General features: G+C 42.3%; 1 protein-coding gene across 1 annotated transcript in view; it reads left to right on the top strand.

The window, feature by feature from the left end:
- AMPD1 (adenosine monophosphate deaminase 1) overlaps nt 1–4,615 on the top strand; it is a 567,491-nt gene extending 562,876 nt beyond the window's left edge. Inside the window, exon 15 of the mRNA XM_085615836.1 lies at nt 3,217–4,615. Within this exon, the coding sequence (XP_085471962.1) occupies nt 3,217–3,384 (168 nt within the window). The 3' untranslated portion in view covers nt 3,385–4,615. The remainder of the gene's footprint in view (nt 1–3,216) is intronic.
- The last annotated feature ends 9,722 nt before the right edge of the window (nt 4,616–14,337 follow it).

The raw sequence follows: 14,337 nt of genomic DNA, 5'->3' as shown, positions 1-14,337 counted from the left end.
GGGTTGCTAGGTTTCCCTAAGTGCTGGCAGAGCTAGGGTTCAAAATCTACAGTTAGGCACTTTGCAAAAAAAGGGTCAGTTTTCACTGTGAAAATGTGGTGTGTCCACGTTGTGTTTTGGGCCGTTTCCTGTAACGGGCACTAGGCCAACCCACGCAAGTGAGGTACCATTTTTCTCTGAAGACTCTGGGGAATGAAGGGTGTGGAATTCTGTGGACCCACGCAGATTCCAGAAATTTCCATCCAGCCAGACAAGTCACCTCATCCTGGATTTTTCTGGGTGTCTATTTCTCAAAAATGTATAGCTTTGCTAGGTTTCCCTTAGTGCTGGCAAAGCTAGAGTTCAAAATCCACAGCTAGGCACTTTGCAAGAAAGGGCCAGTTTTCACTGTGAAAATGTGGTGTGTCCACTTTGCGTTTTGGGACGTTTACTGGCGCGGGAACTATGCCTACCCACACAAGAGAGGTACCATTTTTCTCAGGAGACTTTGGGGAATGCGGGGTGGGTGGAATCTTGTGGATCCACGCAGATTCCAGAACTTTCCACCACAGAAATGTGAGGAAAATGTCTTTTTTTTAAACAAAGTTTGAGGTTTGCAAGTTATTCTGGGTAAGAGAACCTGGTGAGACACAGACAGTTCACCGCATCCTGGAGTCCCCTGGGTTTCTAGTTTTCAAAAATGTATATGTTTCCTAGGTTTCCCTAGGTGCCGGCAGTGCTAAGGTTCAAAATATACAGCTAGGCACTTTGCAAAAAATGGTCCGTTTTCACTGTGAAAATGTGGTGTGTCCACGTTGTGTTTTTCGCCGCTTCATGTTGCAGGAACTAGGCTTACCCACACAAGTAAGGTACCATTGTTCACGGAAGACTTTGGGGAATGCGGGGTGGTTGGATTTTTGTGGATCCACGCAGATTCCAGAACTTTCCACCACAGAAATGTGAGGAAAATGTTTTTTGTTTTTTTTACAACTTTGAGGTTTGCAAAGGGTTCCGTGTAGCAGAACCTGGTGAGAGCCAGACTAGTCACCACATCCTGTATTCCCCTGGGTGTCTAGTTTTCAAAAATGTATACGTTTGCTAGGTTTCCCTAGGTGCCGGCAGAGTTAGGCTTCAAAATCTACAGGTAGGCACTTTGCAAAAAAAATGGTCCGTTGTCACAGTGAAAATGTGGTGTGCCCACATTGTGTTTTGGGCCATTTCTTGTCGCCAGCACTAGGCCTACCCACACAATTTCAGTACCATTTTTCTCAGAAGACTTTGGGGAATGCAGGATGGGTGGAATTGTGTGTAATTGTGTGGATCCACGCAGAGTCCAGAACTTTCCACCACAGAAATGAGGAAAATGTGTCTTTTTTTTACAAAGTTTGAGGTTTGAAAGGGATTCTGGGTTAAAGAACCTGGTGAGAGCCATAGGTTTGCTAGGTTTCCCTAAGTACCGGCAGAGCTAGGGTTCAATATCTACAGCTAGGCACTTTGCAAAAAAAGGGTCAGTTTTCACTGTAAAAATGAAGTGTATCCACGTAGCGTTTTGAACCATTTCCTGTTGCGGGCACTAGGCCTACCCACACAAGTGAGGTACCATTTTTATCGGGAGACTAAGGGTAACACAGAATTGTAGAGCAACTGTTAATATCTATTGACTTTCAATGCATTTCTGCCTTCGAAATGAAAGACAATGTGTAAAAAAGAAGTCACTTTGAAAAATGTCCTATAATTCTCATGCTAGTATGGGTACTCACAATTTCGGAAATGTGAAAATAGCTGCTGTTTCTAAACTCTATATTTTGTTCCAATTTCAGAAATACATAGGTGTCCTTAACCCCAATTTTTAACTATATATATTTTCCCAAATTAATTGCTATATGCCCGGCACATAATAAAACACCATTGCAAGACGCTGTTCAGGTATTGGCTCTGGGTTCGTCGGGTTCTTGGTGAACCTACAAGTCCTATATATCCCCACAACCAAAAAGGTCCAGCCGATGTAACGACATATTGCTTTCAAACATCTGTCATAATTATAAGAAGTTACAGGTGAAAATGTTGGCACGAATGGCTGTTTTTTTTAACTCATTTTCAATTTTTCCTATTTTCAACTGTTAGTTTCTATACCGAAACCTTGAAGGATCTACACAAATGACCCCTTGCTGAATTCAGAATTTTGTCTACTTTTCTAACACTCATAGTTTTACAGGATCCATTATTGTTTTCATACCCATTTCTACCATTTCCCGGTAGAAGGTTGAAAGCACAAAAATAGCAAAAATAGGCCATGTCCCAGGAAAATGCCAAAACTGTGTAGAAAATGTTGGTTTTCTGACAAAAGTCTGTCAGTCCCTGAAAATTGGGAAAATTATAGTTTCAGCCCCACAAACCCTTTGTTGATACCATTAGCAGGGGTAAAAAAAACAGATGCTTTCATTTGCAGCACTTTTTCCCATTTTTAAAAAAAAAATCTTTTTAGCTGTATTTTGGCTAATGTCTGGGTCTCCTCCAGGGTAATCCACAAACCCTGGGTACCTTTACAATCTCCATGATGTTGGAAGAAAAGGACACAAATTTGGCTTGGATACCTTATGTGGTCAAAAAGTTACAGTGGCCTACGCGTGAACCTCCCCAAATAGCCAAAAAAAGGCTTAGCACGGGGAGGGGGGGGGGGGGGGGGGAGGCCTAGCAGCGAAGGGGTTAAGGCTGCTGAGCAGAATAAATGGAAAGAGTTAAGCATAATCTGAGCCTTCGGTCCTCACATATAATTCTTCAGAGTGAGGGTACACATGTATAAATATTGAATGTTACATTTTCTTTTTATGTTCTTTATATGTTGGTATGTGATCTGCTTGAGTTGTTGCATATTATGTCGTCAACATATTTGTGTTCATTTTTTCCTGATATAAATTTGAGTTGAGGTATTCCTTTGTTAAAGTTTCCAGTAGGCAGGCTTTTTGTTTTTACTGTGTCTTGCATCGCCCTGATTCCTACCTCATTAACTTGGCTCCAGGGGTCCTCTTTCTAGTGTGTGTAGTGTTTCCGATCTGCTGACTCACATTCATGAATTATCTGTAGTTATTTTTCACAGATATGTTTGCTCAAAATGTTCTTAATTCCTTCTACTGAATATGACCTTTTTGAATTGTTGTTCACTTTAACATTTTTTGTTAGCCAATCCTTAATTTGCAAGAGGAGACTTTGACTCAGACATTTCACATTTTGTTTTAGGAAAAAGCACGTTTCCTGGGAGCAGATTATCACAAGGAGGGGCCGCAAGGCAATGACATCAGGAAGACGAACGTGGCACAGATAAGGATGGCTTATCGCTATGAGACATGGTGCTATGAACTCAACCTAATCCTTCAAGCTCTGAAAGCATCGAAAGCATCAGGATAAAGGCAAACCAAATCTGCCTGAGCCCAGTGGTGTCAATTTTATTCAAATTATTGAAATCAAAATTATTCATGTCACTTGTGGGCTATTTACTGCTCAGTCCCGTTTTCCTCTGTACCCGAATGTGCAACAGTGTTCGTTTTTTTTTTTTTAAACTTATTTTTATTGCCATTTTCATATTTCACACATTGTGCATCATACATAATCTTCAGATAGTCATATCAGATTATACATCCAGTAATGGCATTCAGCAACTGTATATACCGATGATTCGTAACCAGAAAGCATGAACAATGTATATGTGTAACCACGTCTGGGTCTAGGTCTGAGGTACATTACTCACTTCTCCTCACTGTTCATCCCTACCACTAGTGCAAACATAAACACCATCTCTTAACCGAGCTAGTAACCCTATGAGAGCCACATCACTCAGCTACTGCATGTTGTACTCTCTCCACTTGGGCTTTGCATTTCTAGCTGAGCCTATTGCTCCTGTTCCTCTGACCTTTCATTGTTTGCCTCCAAAGTTCAGAAATGTTTCTCTTCAAGTGGACAGCATGAATCGTTGGTTATGGATCATTGGTGGAGGCTGTTCTTTCAACCCGCTCCTCACAATTTTCTTCACACCCTTCTTGAAGATTTTTTCTTTGGCCACATGCAAGCATGGCTATTTTTGTTGTTCTTAACAAGTCTCTCACAGACTCATAAATTCTGTTGGAATTTTGGTATGTTTTCACCCTCAGTGGTTTTAAGTTGGCAACTGCAGTAGTTAATTGTCTTATTTTATTAGATTAACAGCTATTATTGAAGAATAAATGGGAAAATGCCTAGCAGGCTGCAAGAACATGGCAGCCTGCTTAGGAATCAGCTTTGCCTCACTGGCATGCACTCTCGGAAAAGAGATCCTAAGCAGGCAGGCGGGGTCGCCTAAATGCCCAGAGTGCAGCGGGTCAAAATAGGTCTCTAATTGAGGCCTCTGAACTGTGATTATTGTTGAACTCCAGCTTGAATTATGTAAAAGATTTCATTGGTCTGTTTAAAGGCATGCTCCTTTTGTCCCATTTTCATCTGCTTTCTAGTCTGTGATAAATCTCATATTTCAATGATGTGTGGACTATGGTCTAAGAAAACAGAAGTATACGTTCGAACACAGGTTTAAAGTAATTTTTCATGTTACAAAATTGCAGTGGATGTACATTACAATAAATAAAGGAACACGTTGATTTAAACAGTCTTTCCGAGGTTGTTCAAACATTTTACAATTATGCATGTATTTTCTTGATTTCGGAGGGTGCTTGTAAAGTGCTGCATACCACTCGCAGTAGCTGCGCAGCGCTTTGTCCATGAGAGGGCGAAAGGATGCTAATCTTGAAGGTCGAGGAATAAGTCATTCGGGCAGCAGAAGGGGGAACTCTGCCTGTACGATCCCTGGTGTATGTTGACAAAGCCTTGAAGTCCCAACAATGTATTGGAAAGCCTAGATGGTGTGGACAGTAATAGGCCTTGGTAATCTGACCAGCAGGACAACACGATCAAGTTGGTCCCGTTGAATAAAGCATTCATTACCGTACTAGTACTTTGCACTGAACCTAGTTTTATGAAATTCATAATAGGATAAGATGTTTTTTTCATCATACTCCATTTTCATCACTGCTTGTTATGCTACTAAATACACATAAGCGATTGTTTCATCCTTAGCTACGTGCAAGGACACATTTTAATACAAGGGCAAGTCTCGCGAGTTTAGCACCTTCAAAATCAGCGTGATGCAGGAGGACTAAATACACAACATGGACATGCGCATGGTTCTGGGCGTGCTTTGTACTGCACTTCTGAGCCTTGTAGAACATTATCATGTGGATAAGTGATAAAAGCTATGGGGCAAATTTACAAGCCCCTTGCGCCACGTTTGCGTCACTTTTAACATGGGAAAAGTGACGCAAAAGTGGCGCAAGGGGCTTGTAAATAAGCCCCTATGGGGCAGATTTATGTTTCCTGGCGCATCCCTGCAAATCAGCAGGGATGCGCCAGGAAAGATGCGTCACGCAAGTTTACCCTTGCGCCACCACAGATGCGCCGCATTTACAATGCAGCGCATCGTGGCACAAGGATAAACAGATGCGTGACGCATCTGATGGCATTGCTGGAGTCGTGTCGCAAGCACGACGCAACTCCAGCAATGTTTAGGGGCTGCCCATACCTAACATGCTGTGTCATGCCTTACACCTGCTTCAAGCAGGCGCAGGGTTTTGACGCAGCAGCGTCGGAAATGTGACTCAGTGAAATCTTGTAGATTTCACTGCGTCACTTCTCCGAGGCTTTTTCCGATGGAACGCCCACCCTGCATACATTAAACCTGACGCAGGTTTAATGTGGCGCAGGGCTTTACACCGTGACGCATCTCTATAGATGCGTCACGATGTAAATAGGGCGGAACGTGGCGCAGGGTTTACGCCACCGCTGCGTCACAAAAGTGACGCAACGGCGGCGTAAAAGTGGGGCAAGTCTCACATAAATCTGCCCCTATATATTTAAGGTGATGCAGCAGGACTAAATACACAACATGGCCTTTCTCGTGGTTCTGGATGTTCTTTGTACTGATGTCAGAGACTGGTGGAATAATCCTAAATTATAATATGGATACGTGATGAAAGCAATATATTTAAAGTGCTGGCAGCTATAAGAAACAAACTAACATTTATCTCTGCTACAAAATAATATTTAAATACTAATGTTAGATTGCAGTGTTCAATCTATCTGCAGGTTTGCTATTATTATCCAATTCTTACAGTTTTAAATTTTTCTCTTTTTGCAATCTGTGTCCTGAAGCTTACGGGAAGTACCAATCATCATATGACATGACACCACCATCCATAACATTCCAACACATCATTTAACACATTACCACATTAGACAACACACCACAATATTCCTCCAGCACAGCACATCAAAATGCTGCACATCAAACCTTAATACCACATGTTAGTGTAGAGCATACATCATTCCAAATATGATGTAGCATAATGCAGGAAGCAGATGCCAGAACTGGAAGCTGGTGAAGACCAAGATCTGCTTTTATAGTGTAGATCACACTAGTGGGTCCACACACCTCTCCCAAACCCAGGCTTTAACAAAGACACAGATACAGGAGGGCAGTGTCTCTGCAACTTCCTCAGTCTGGGATATTAGCTGATAGACTGTTCCCGCCTTCTTGGCTTTGACTGCTTACTTTGACCTTTTGCTGACCTTGTTCCATCTCTTGCCTTCTTAACCCTTCCTACATGAGAATTCTCTTAGTTCTTGCTCCTCTCCAAAGTACACCCTTACATTAGTAAAGATAAAACAAAACCGGTGCCAAGAAGAAAGAGAAATCTAACACATTGGGCTTCAGCAACACCTGTCCCCTGAGGTAATCTGTAGGATGTCAGAACACACCACAATACCAATACTAATGTCATGTAATCTTTACGACTTAGGGCCTGATTTATAAATTGGTGGAGAGGGTACTCTGTCACGACAGACCTCCCTCCCCGCCAATATAGTGGTCCTCTTGCCAAATTTAATTGTGGACGGATATTAAGTTTGTCCATGGTGGATACTACTCCCTGCTGTGACCAAACATCTCTGACTGACCTGGGAGCAAGGGCCATCAGACAAATGGCTACATGTCCACTCACCAAATTTAAATTGGCAGACATGTAGTCATTTTTTACTTTTTCTTACTGTAGCCATAAGGACATGAAACACAAAATTATGCTCCCCTGCCATAGTAGAAGACTTCCATGGCGATGGGAGCATTACTTTTTTAATTTTCAAAAAGAAAAGCCTGTTTCAAGATTTTACTTTTTGATAAGAAAAAAACACAGCTTGCTCCTTCACTGCGCCCTTCCAATGTAGCCCTGTAGCAAACAGTAAAATGCATTGGCAGGAACCGCAGTGACAGCGGTTCCTGACAATGCATTATAAATGCCGCCCGCGTGGCATTTATTTATAAATTAATCGTGTGGCCCCTCCATCATGGGTATAGAGTATTTTACTCCGTCCCCATAGTGGACGCTTGGGTTGTCCAACTACACCTAAAATGGGACCTAACTTGCAGTTATCTTTGCTACTTACTCTTATTATTGTTCGTCCCACATAAAGTGATCACCTCCTCATGTTGCTAGGTCCATAATGTGGGAATGGGATGTATGATGATACAACGCGTACCATCACAACGCGGTATGTTACATCGCGGTCTTGACAACGCAAGTCATTACATCGACTTGCGTTGGAGGGCGCTGGATTTAGGAATAGTGTGAATTACTATTCCAACTCCAGTCTACGTACAGTAGGGAAGGTGTTGGAATAGTAATTCACACTATTCCTTAGTCTAGAGCGCCCTCCAGTGCAAGTCGTTGTAACGACTTGCGTTGTCAAAACCACGATGTAACCATACCGCGTTGTAATGGTTGCGTGGTAAAGGATGTTTCCAGTGGGAATGGGTAGGCAGTCCATTGCATTGTTTTGCAGTTGGCATGTCCTTGGCCACACTCACTTTTTGGATGTTCCTTTTTTAAGACCACATGAATGGCCAGTTGGAGGTTACTTGACCTAGGGAGGATGAACACAAAGAAACATCCTGTCCCACTAAAGGAGATACGTATTTGTGGAGAAGTGTGGCTCAATGGTTAGAGCGGCAGACCTTGATGCAGAGCACCGGTCCGGGACCAGGGTTCGATTCCTGCCGTGGCAGGGTCTTGGGCTATAAATTCCTCGGACCGGATATTCTCGCCTCAGTGCCTATTCTAATCATGGGTCCCATGCTGCAACTCTGGGCAATAGCTTGCTTAATCTCCACAATGGCCCCCAACAGCGCTGGGATGCCTGGCTTCACCATGGGGGTGCCCAGGAGTGCACACTCCACACGAAAAGCCAGGAAGGGTTCCTTCAGCGGTAAGAGTACAGTGCTGAGATACCCGTAGTGGTGATCGGTGCTATATAAATACATTTACATTTACAGGCAACTTGCCTTATAATACCTACTACAGGAAAAGACAAAGAAATGAACTTGGCATCTATTTAATGGTAGAAACCATAATTCTGATTACCACTAAACTTATGCAGCACTCTGAAATCGTTAGCCTAGCTATACATTTACCATGTACCAAGTACAGGAGAAACATTGCTTACGAATGGGATCCGACTTTTATGTTCAAAGCTTTTCAAAATGGTCTGCCTAACGAAGCTTATGTTGAATTACAGGTATGGTAAACTAAATCAACATTTCTAACAATAAACATACTACTTCTTGTTTTAAAAAAAGAAATTATTGGCATTTATCACAATCTTGAACTCAAATTCCTAACATTAGTCACATCGTGAAGAAATACAGACCAAACATCCAATGAACTCCTCCCACCCACCACTCCCTTACTCTACTGTAACAATATTAAGTACATGATGTCCTTCATAGACACCACTAAAATATGAGACTTGTTTGCATATGCTGCCTGCAAAACTGTCCATGAAGTGTTTTCATGCATAGAGTGAATAGTTTGCTGTGAATAGTTTGGATCGCCCTCTCTCATAACATCAAGCAAGGCATGAGAACTCTACACTTTAGCTGGTGAGGCAACAAATACCCTGCAACCTCCAAGCACTGGAAAATGAGGTCCTACTTGGTCACCCAGAAAGAGTTTAAAGGCCTTGACGAGAGGTACAGAAACTGCTGTAGAAATGCTACAATACAATATAATACGCACAAATAAACCTTCAAATTGAGGGACCTCAGCTCTCCTACAGTTTACCATCACATTGCATACAAGTTTTATACTCAAGAAGCAATTAACAGTCTTCATGTTGACCGACTACTCATATTTAAACAGGGAGAGCCAGTTGTCAGTGTTCCCATTTTGTTGTGCAGGTACAAATGCACCCCCGCCATTACATGTCAACTCCTGGTCAAGGGGAACTGAATGTTCTTGGTTAGATAGAGAGACTGTGATACGCCAAAAAAAACTTAGTAGTAGCCCAGGGACTCAGTATAAGGCACTCACAGAATTAAAGCACATATAGAGTTAAAAAACATGGGACTATAGTGCCCTTCTAGATGTATATAAGTTATACGTTACATGAAATAAAACATATATCAATGGCAGAAGGGGTAATAGTATTGTATGTATAGCTGCGTTTGATTCCACCCCGAATTGCCTCAACAGGAACACCCCCATATATGTTAAAAAACAAAGTACAATATCAGCATTTGATTATGTGAACATGCACTTTTTATCCAAGGAGACTTTTACTAGAGTACTCGCTTCTCTACCCCACTGTCAAGTCCTTGGGCCATGAAGATCTACCACGAGGTGTGGATGGCATTTATTTAAAGTCCTAGTCATACTGTGGTTTCGATTAACTCTCAAACCAGTACTACAGTCTGTTAGTCAGTGTGCTAGCCATGATGTGCTTTCCTTAGTATTCAACAAAGAGTATTTCTTTACGTCACCACATTGATGGCCTTTATTTCATAATATAGAATAGTCACAGCAACCAAATGAAGTCCCTAGATCATTAAGGTTACACTAGGCTGAACCGCATAATCTAATAATCTAAAAAGTCTCTTTCACACCTCTTAACTGCTGAAGCTTTATCACCTGAGTGCTTGGCCCTTTTTTGCTATTTGGGGAACCTCTTGCTCATGCTTCCATAATTTATTTCCACATGAGATATCCACACCAAATTTGCACCCTTTTTTCCCAACATCATGGGTATTCTAAAGATCCTCTGGGTTTGTGGATTTCTCTGGATGGGACATAGAAAATAGCCAAAATAAAGCAAATGTTTGTATTGTTTTGGAAATATAGGGGAAAAGTGCTTATGCAAGAAATAGTCTGTTTCCCCACTAAAATGGAATAATGAAAAGGTCGGTTATGCTAAAATCACCATCTTCCAAGATGTTAGTTACAAGTAGAGCTGTATCAAAACATTTTTCCACCACTTTTTTCAAGAGGTTTCCCATTTTCCCTATTTGTTGTGGTGTCAACCTGCCACTTCTAGTTTGTGGTGGTAACAGGTGTTAAACCCATGGGTGATGCCAGAAAGCTACACATTTCTGAAAAGTAGATAACATTCTAAATTCAGAAATAGGTCAATTGTGTGGATCCTGCAAGGTATTCCCAAATAAACCAAGGGCCAGGTGTACGACCATTACTTTTTGCAACTCACAAACTGCGATGTTTTGCGATTCGCAAAATGGAATGTACAACACCGTTTGAGATTTGTAAATGGGTCGCAAATGACCTGTATCATTAATATTCACGAAGAAGGTCGCAATTTGCGACCCATTGGGAAATCCTGAACTTACTACCATTTTGGTATTCACAGAATGCACTTACTGCTTTTGGTGTTCACAGAATGCACTTACTACTTTTGGTATTCACAGAATAGATTTACGACTACTAACTTTACGTCCGCACTCGGGCCGGAAATTCCGGCCCGGAGGCAGAGCTTCCGGCCCAGAGGTGGAGATTTTGGCCATGGCTAAATCTCCGCCACTGGCCGGAATCCCCACCTCTGGGCCGGAAGCTCCACCTCCGGGCCGGAAGCTCCGCCTCCGGGCCGGAATTTCCGGCCCGAGTGTGGACGTAAAGTTAGTAGTCGTAAATCCATTCCGTGAATACCAAAAGCAGTAAGTGCATTCTGTGAATACCAAAAGTAGTAAGTGCAGTCTGTGAATACCAAAAGTAGTACGTTTTGGATTTTGTCTTCAGTTAATTCTGTGAATCGGTCCAAGAGAGCACAAATTTACTATATCTATCAACACAGGGTGCACTTCTGCTCTCTCCGCACTGCTTGTTTCAGCAGCCTAGTGTTAATGCAGGCACTCTTTTTTTTAAAAAATAAATCTTATTATTAAAGTGCGAAGAAAATACAGTAGCATTTCAAGTTTCACTGTCTTATACATAGTCATTATATCGATGAATAGCATTAAACTCCTTTGACAAGTCCCTCCCTCCCAAGCGCCTCCGTTATTGAACTGGGGATCTAGCAGTATAGGGGGTCCCATAATTTTCCCTCTGGGTTGCTCGATCAGACCCTGCAGGAGCAATCCCACAGTAGGTGCTCTAAGTGCTCAAATCTGGTCCCATTTTTTAGGGCACCCCCTTTTGTCATACATTGCTTTTTCAGCTATCATACACCTGTCCATATCCCGTTCCAGAAATCTAGAGAGGGCGGACTTCTGGCTGCCCAAGCTTCAGCAATGTTTTCTTTTGCCACTGCCAACCGAGCATAGTCCATATTTTGGGGTATTTTGGGACTGTGTCCTTCCCACACATTCAGCATATACTTTTTGCCTGATCCGGTCAAACCCATCCCACTTGCCTCATGCAGTATGAGAAGTCAGTCCAGAAGGACTAAATTGCCAGGCAGTACCATATGATAAAAGTGCCTACCTGCTTTCACCCCCTAAGACACAGACTGGAAGTGCTCCACCTATTTTCAGTAGAGTTGTTCTGGAATAGTGAGAACGATGGAATATACTGACCTGCACCATCTGGAACTCTGATTTTATCACCACTTCCCTTGGGACACCCAGGGCCTTCTCCCACTCTCCTTCTTAATAGCTTCCTACATCCTCGTCCCACCTTTCCTTCGGCTGTTTCAGGACATCTGGGGAGTGATTTAAGATCTTTTTATATGATAAAGAAAATCCGACACGTAAGGGCCCTCTTTCATCCTCTGCCCACTGACTTTGGGGAGCCCAGCCAATGGTGTTCCGGCCTCTGATGGTGGTTGGCTGGTGCTACCATGTGCCCCCCTGTGCTTGCTTGCTGACGCCTGTGGGCCTGTGTCCTGAAAACGCAGGTACTTACCTGCAACCAGCACCTCTTGTGGGTGCCCCCAGTCTCCATTGACTAACATTGGGCTTAGTGATCTCTCCACCCGGCTGCCCCAGTGCTGCTGCTGGTGCAGTAACTACCTTAATTTGACCCTCTCCCAGTGTTGGTCTAAACTCCCAAAGACTGGATGTGTAAGTCGAGTACTTACCTATAAATGTGCAGAACTGTTTTTCTTCCATAGGATTGCATTATAGTTCTTCCTATTGCACTCTTGCAAATTGTCTACCTGTTACAATTGTTAAGTTCTATGACTGTTGATTTGACACCACAAAGTATTTTCAGTATAACTGTAAAGTAGTTACTGCTTTTGCAAACACAATTGACTGTACCTGAAAAGTATTACCTGCAACTTATTTATCTTGTTCTAGAAATAAAAGTAACAAAGTATATGTTTTATACAAAACAATTGGTCTCGGATTCAGTCTTTGAGTGTGTGTAATCATTTCATGCCTGAGTGTGTACAACAAATGCTTAACACAGCCCTCTGATAAGCCTGAATGCCTAAGGACACTACCACAAGAGAGAGTAAGGCATTATCTACTTTAACTTCTGTAAAGCCTCTGGGGATCCATTGTATTTAGAGCACACTATAACTTACTTTGGTATAGTATATACAGAGAAAACACAAGGAGATAATGGACGGAGTGGTGAAACTTTTCACACGCTCACCGTCAGTCACAGATCTGGGTTGAATCCATCATCGTTCTTTAGTCCACTTCGCCACCCCAGTTCAGACCCAGCCATATGCAAATCAATATTGACCCTGTTATCATGGGAACAGTCCAGCCGAACTGCCAAGCCAAGTCTTCCCTGGACCAGAAACAAGCATCCTGGGACTGGTTTTGGGGTAGTATCCCTCTTCAGCGAGGCTAGCTTGAAAACAGTGGCAAAGTGAGCAAGGGACCCTCGTCTGGGCACACCCTGCCAACTTAGGGTGTACAAAGCAAATACAAGGAGATAATGGACGGAGCGCTAAAACATTTCAGACAGTCACCCCCAGTCACAGGTCTGGGTAGAATCCATCATTGTTCTTTAGCTCACTTCGCCACCCCAGTTAAGACCCGGCCATATACAAATCAGTCTTGACTTTGTTCCTCCTGGGAACAGTCCAGCCTGAACTGCCATGCCAGGTCTTACTTGGACCAGAGACATGCATCCTGGGACCGGTTTCAGGGTAACACCCCTAATCCGCCAGGCTAGCTTGAATCCAGTGGCTTGGCAGTTTGGGCTGGACTGTATCCAAAGATACATTGACAATGCACTATATGAAATGTACTACACATTCCATGATTCCATTTGCCAATGCATAGGACGCCCACTCTCGAGAGGGTCAATAAATATGTCCATCTTTCACGAAGAACGAACTCAGCGTTGATGGTGAAATCAAAAAATGGAACAGAGAGGTGGGCTTATCGTCGATGTTTTGGTCTCAAGTCTTCAGGACCAGTATGATTTAAGCAAAGATACAAGAATGAACACAAAAGAGCTAGTCCAAATTCAAGAAATGAAAGTGTTACACTATAAAAGAAATATGCCTGTCTAAAGCTTGATATACCTGTTGTGATGACAATAATAAACACCACCAAAACTAAGGTGCATAATCGAGTGAAAAACACCAAGCGAAAGGTAAAACCGAATCATCAAAGTTTAACTGAAATCAAGAATAATAAAAACTAAAAACAGGGTGCAAAAAACTGTGAAAATTATACAACAAAGCAGCCCTAGTGTGTGAAAACATACTAGTGACTCACAATCAAAGAGTTCACTATATTGGAACAAATAAGTGTTGATTGTTCTAAAAAACAATATGCAATGTTAAGAGGATAGTGTATCCTACTGAAATAAGGAATGAACTCACCTCTCCTGAATTAATCACTAAAGATACTTCACTAATGAATAGTTCTGAAAAAATCTTAATATATCATGATCAATATTACTGAATTGTTATAGATAATACAGAGAACAACATTTGCCTGCCCGCAGTCATGCAGAACTAACTTTGACCGAAGACTTTAATCGGCAACTGGCTACTACATTTTGCAAGACCAGGAAATTCTGTGTTAACCTCTCCTAT

The sequence above is a fragment of the Triturus cristatus genome, chromosome 7 (assembly GCF_964204655.1).
Source record: "Triturus cristatus chromosome 7, aTriCri1.1, whole genome shotgun sequence".
Classification (NCBI taxonomy): Eukaryota; Metazoa; Chordata; class Amphibia; order Caudata; family Salamandridae; genus Triturus; species Triturus cristatus.
This window is presented reverse-complemented; position numbering and strand designations above follow the sequence as displayed.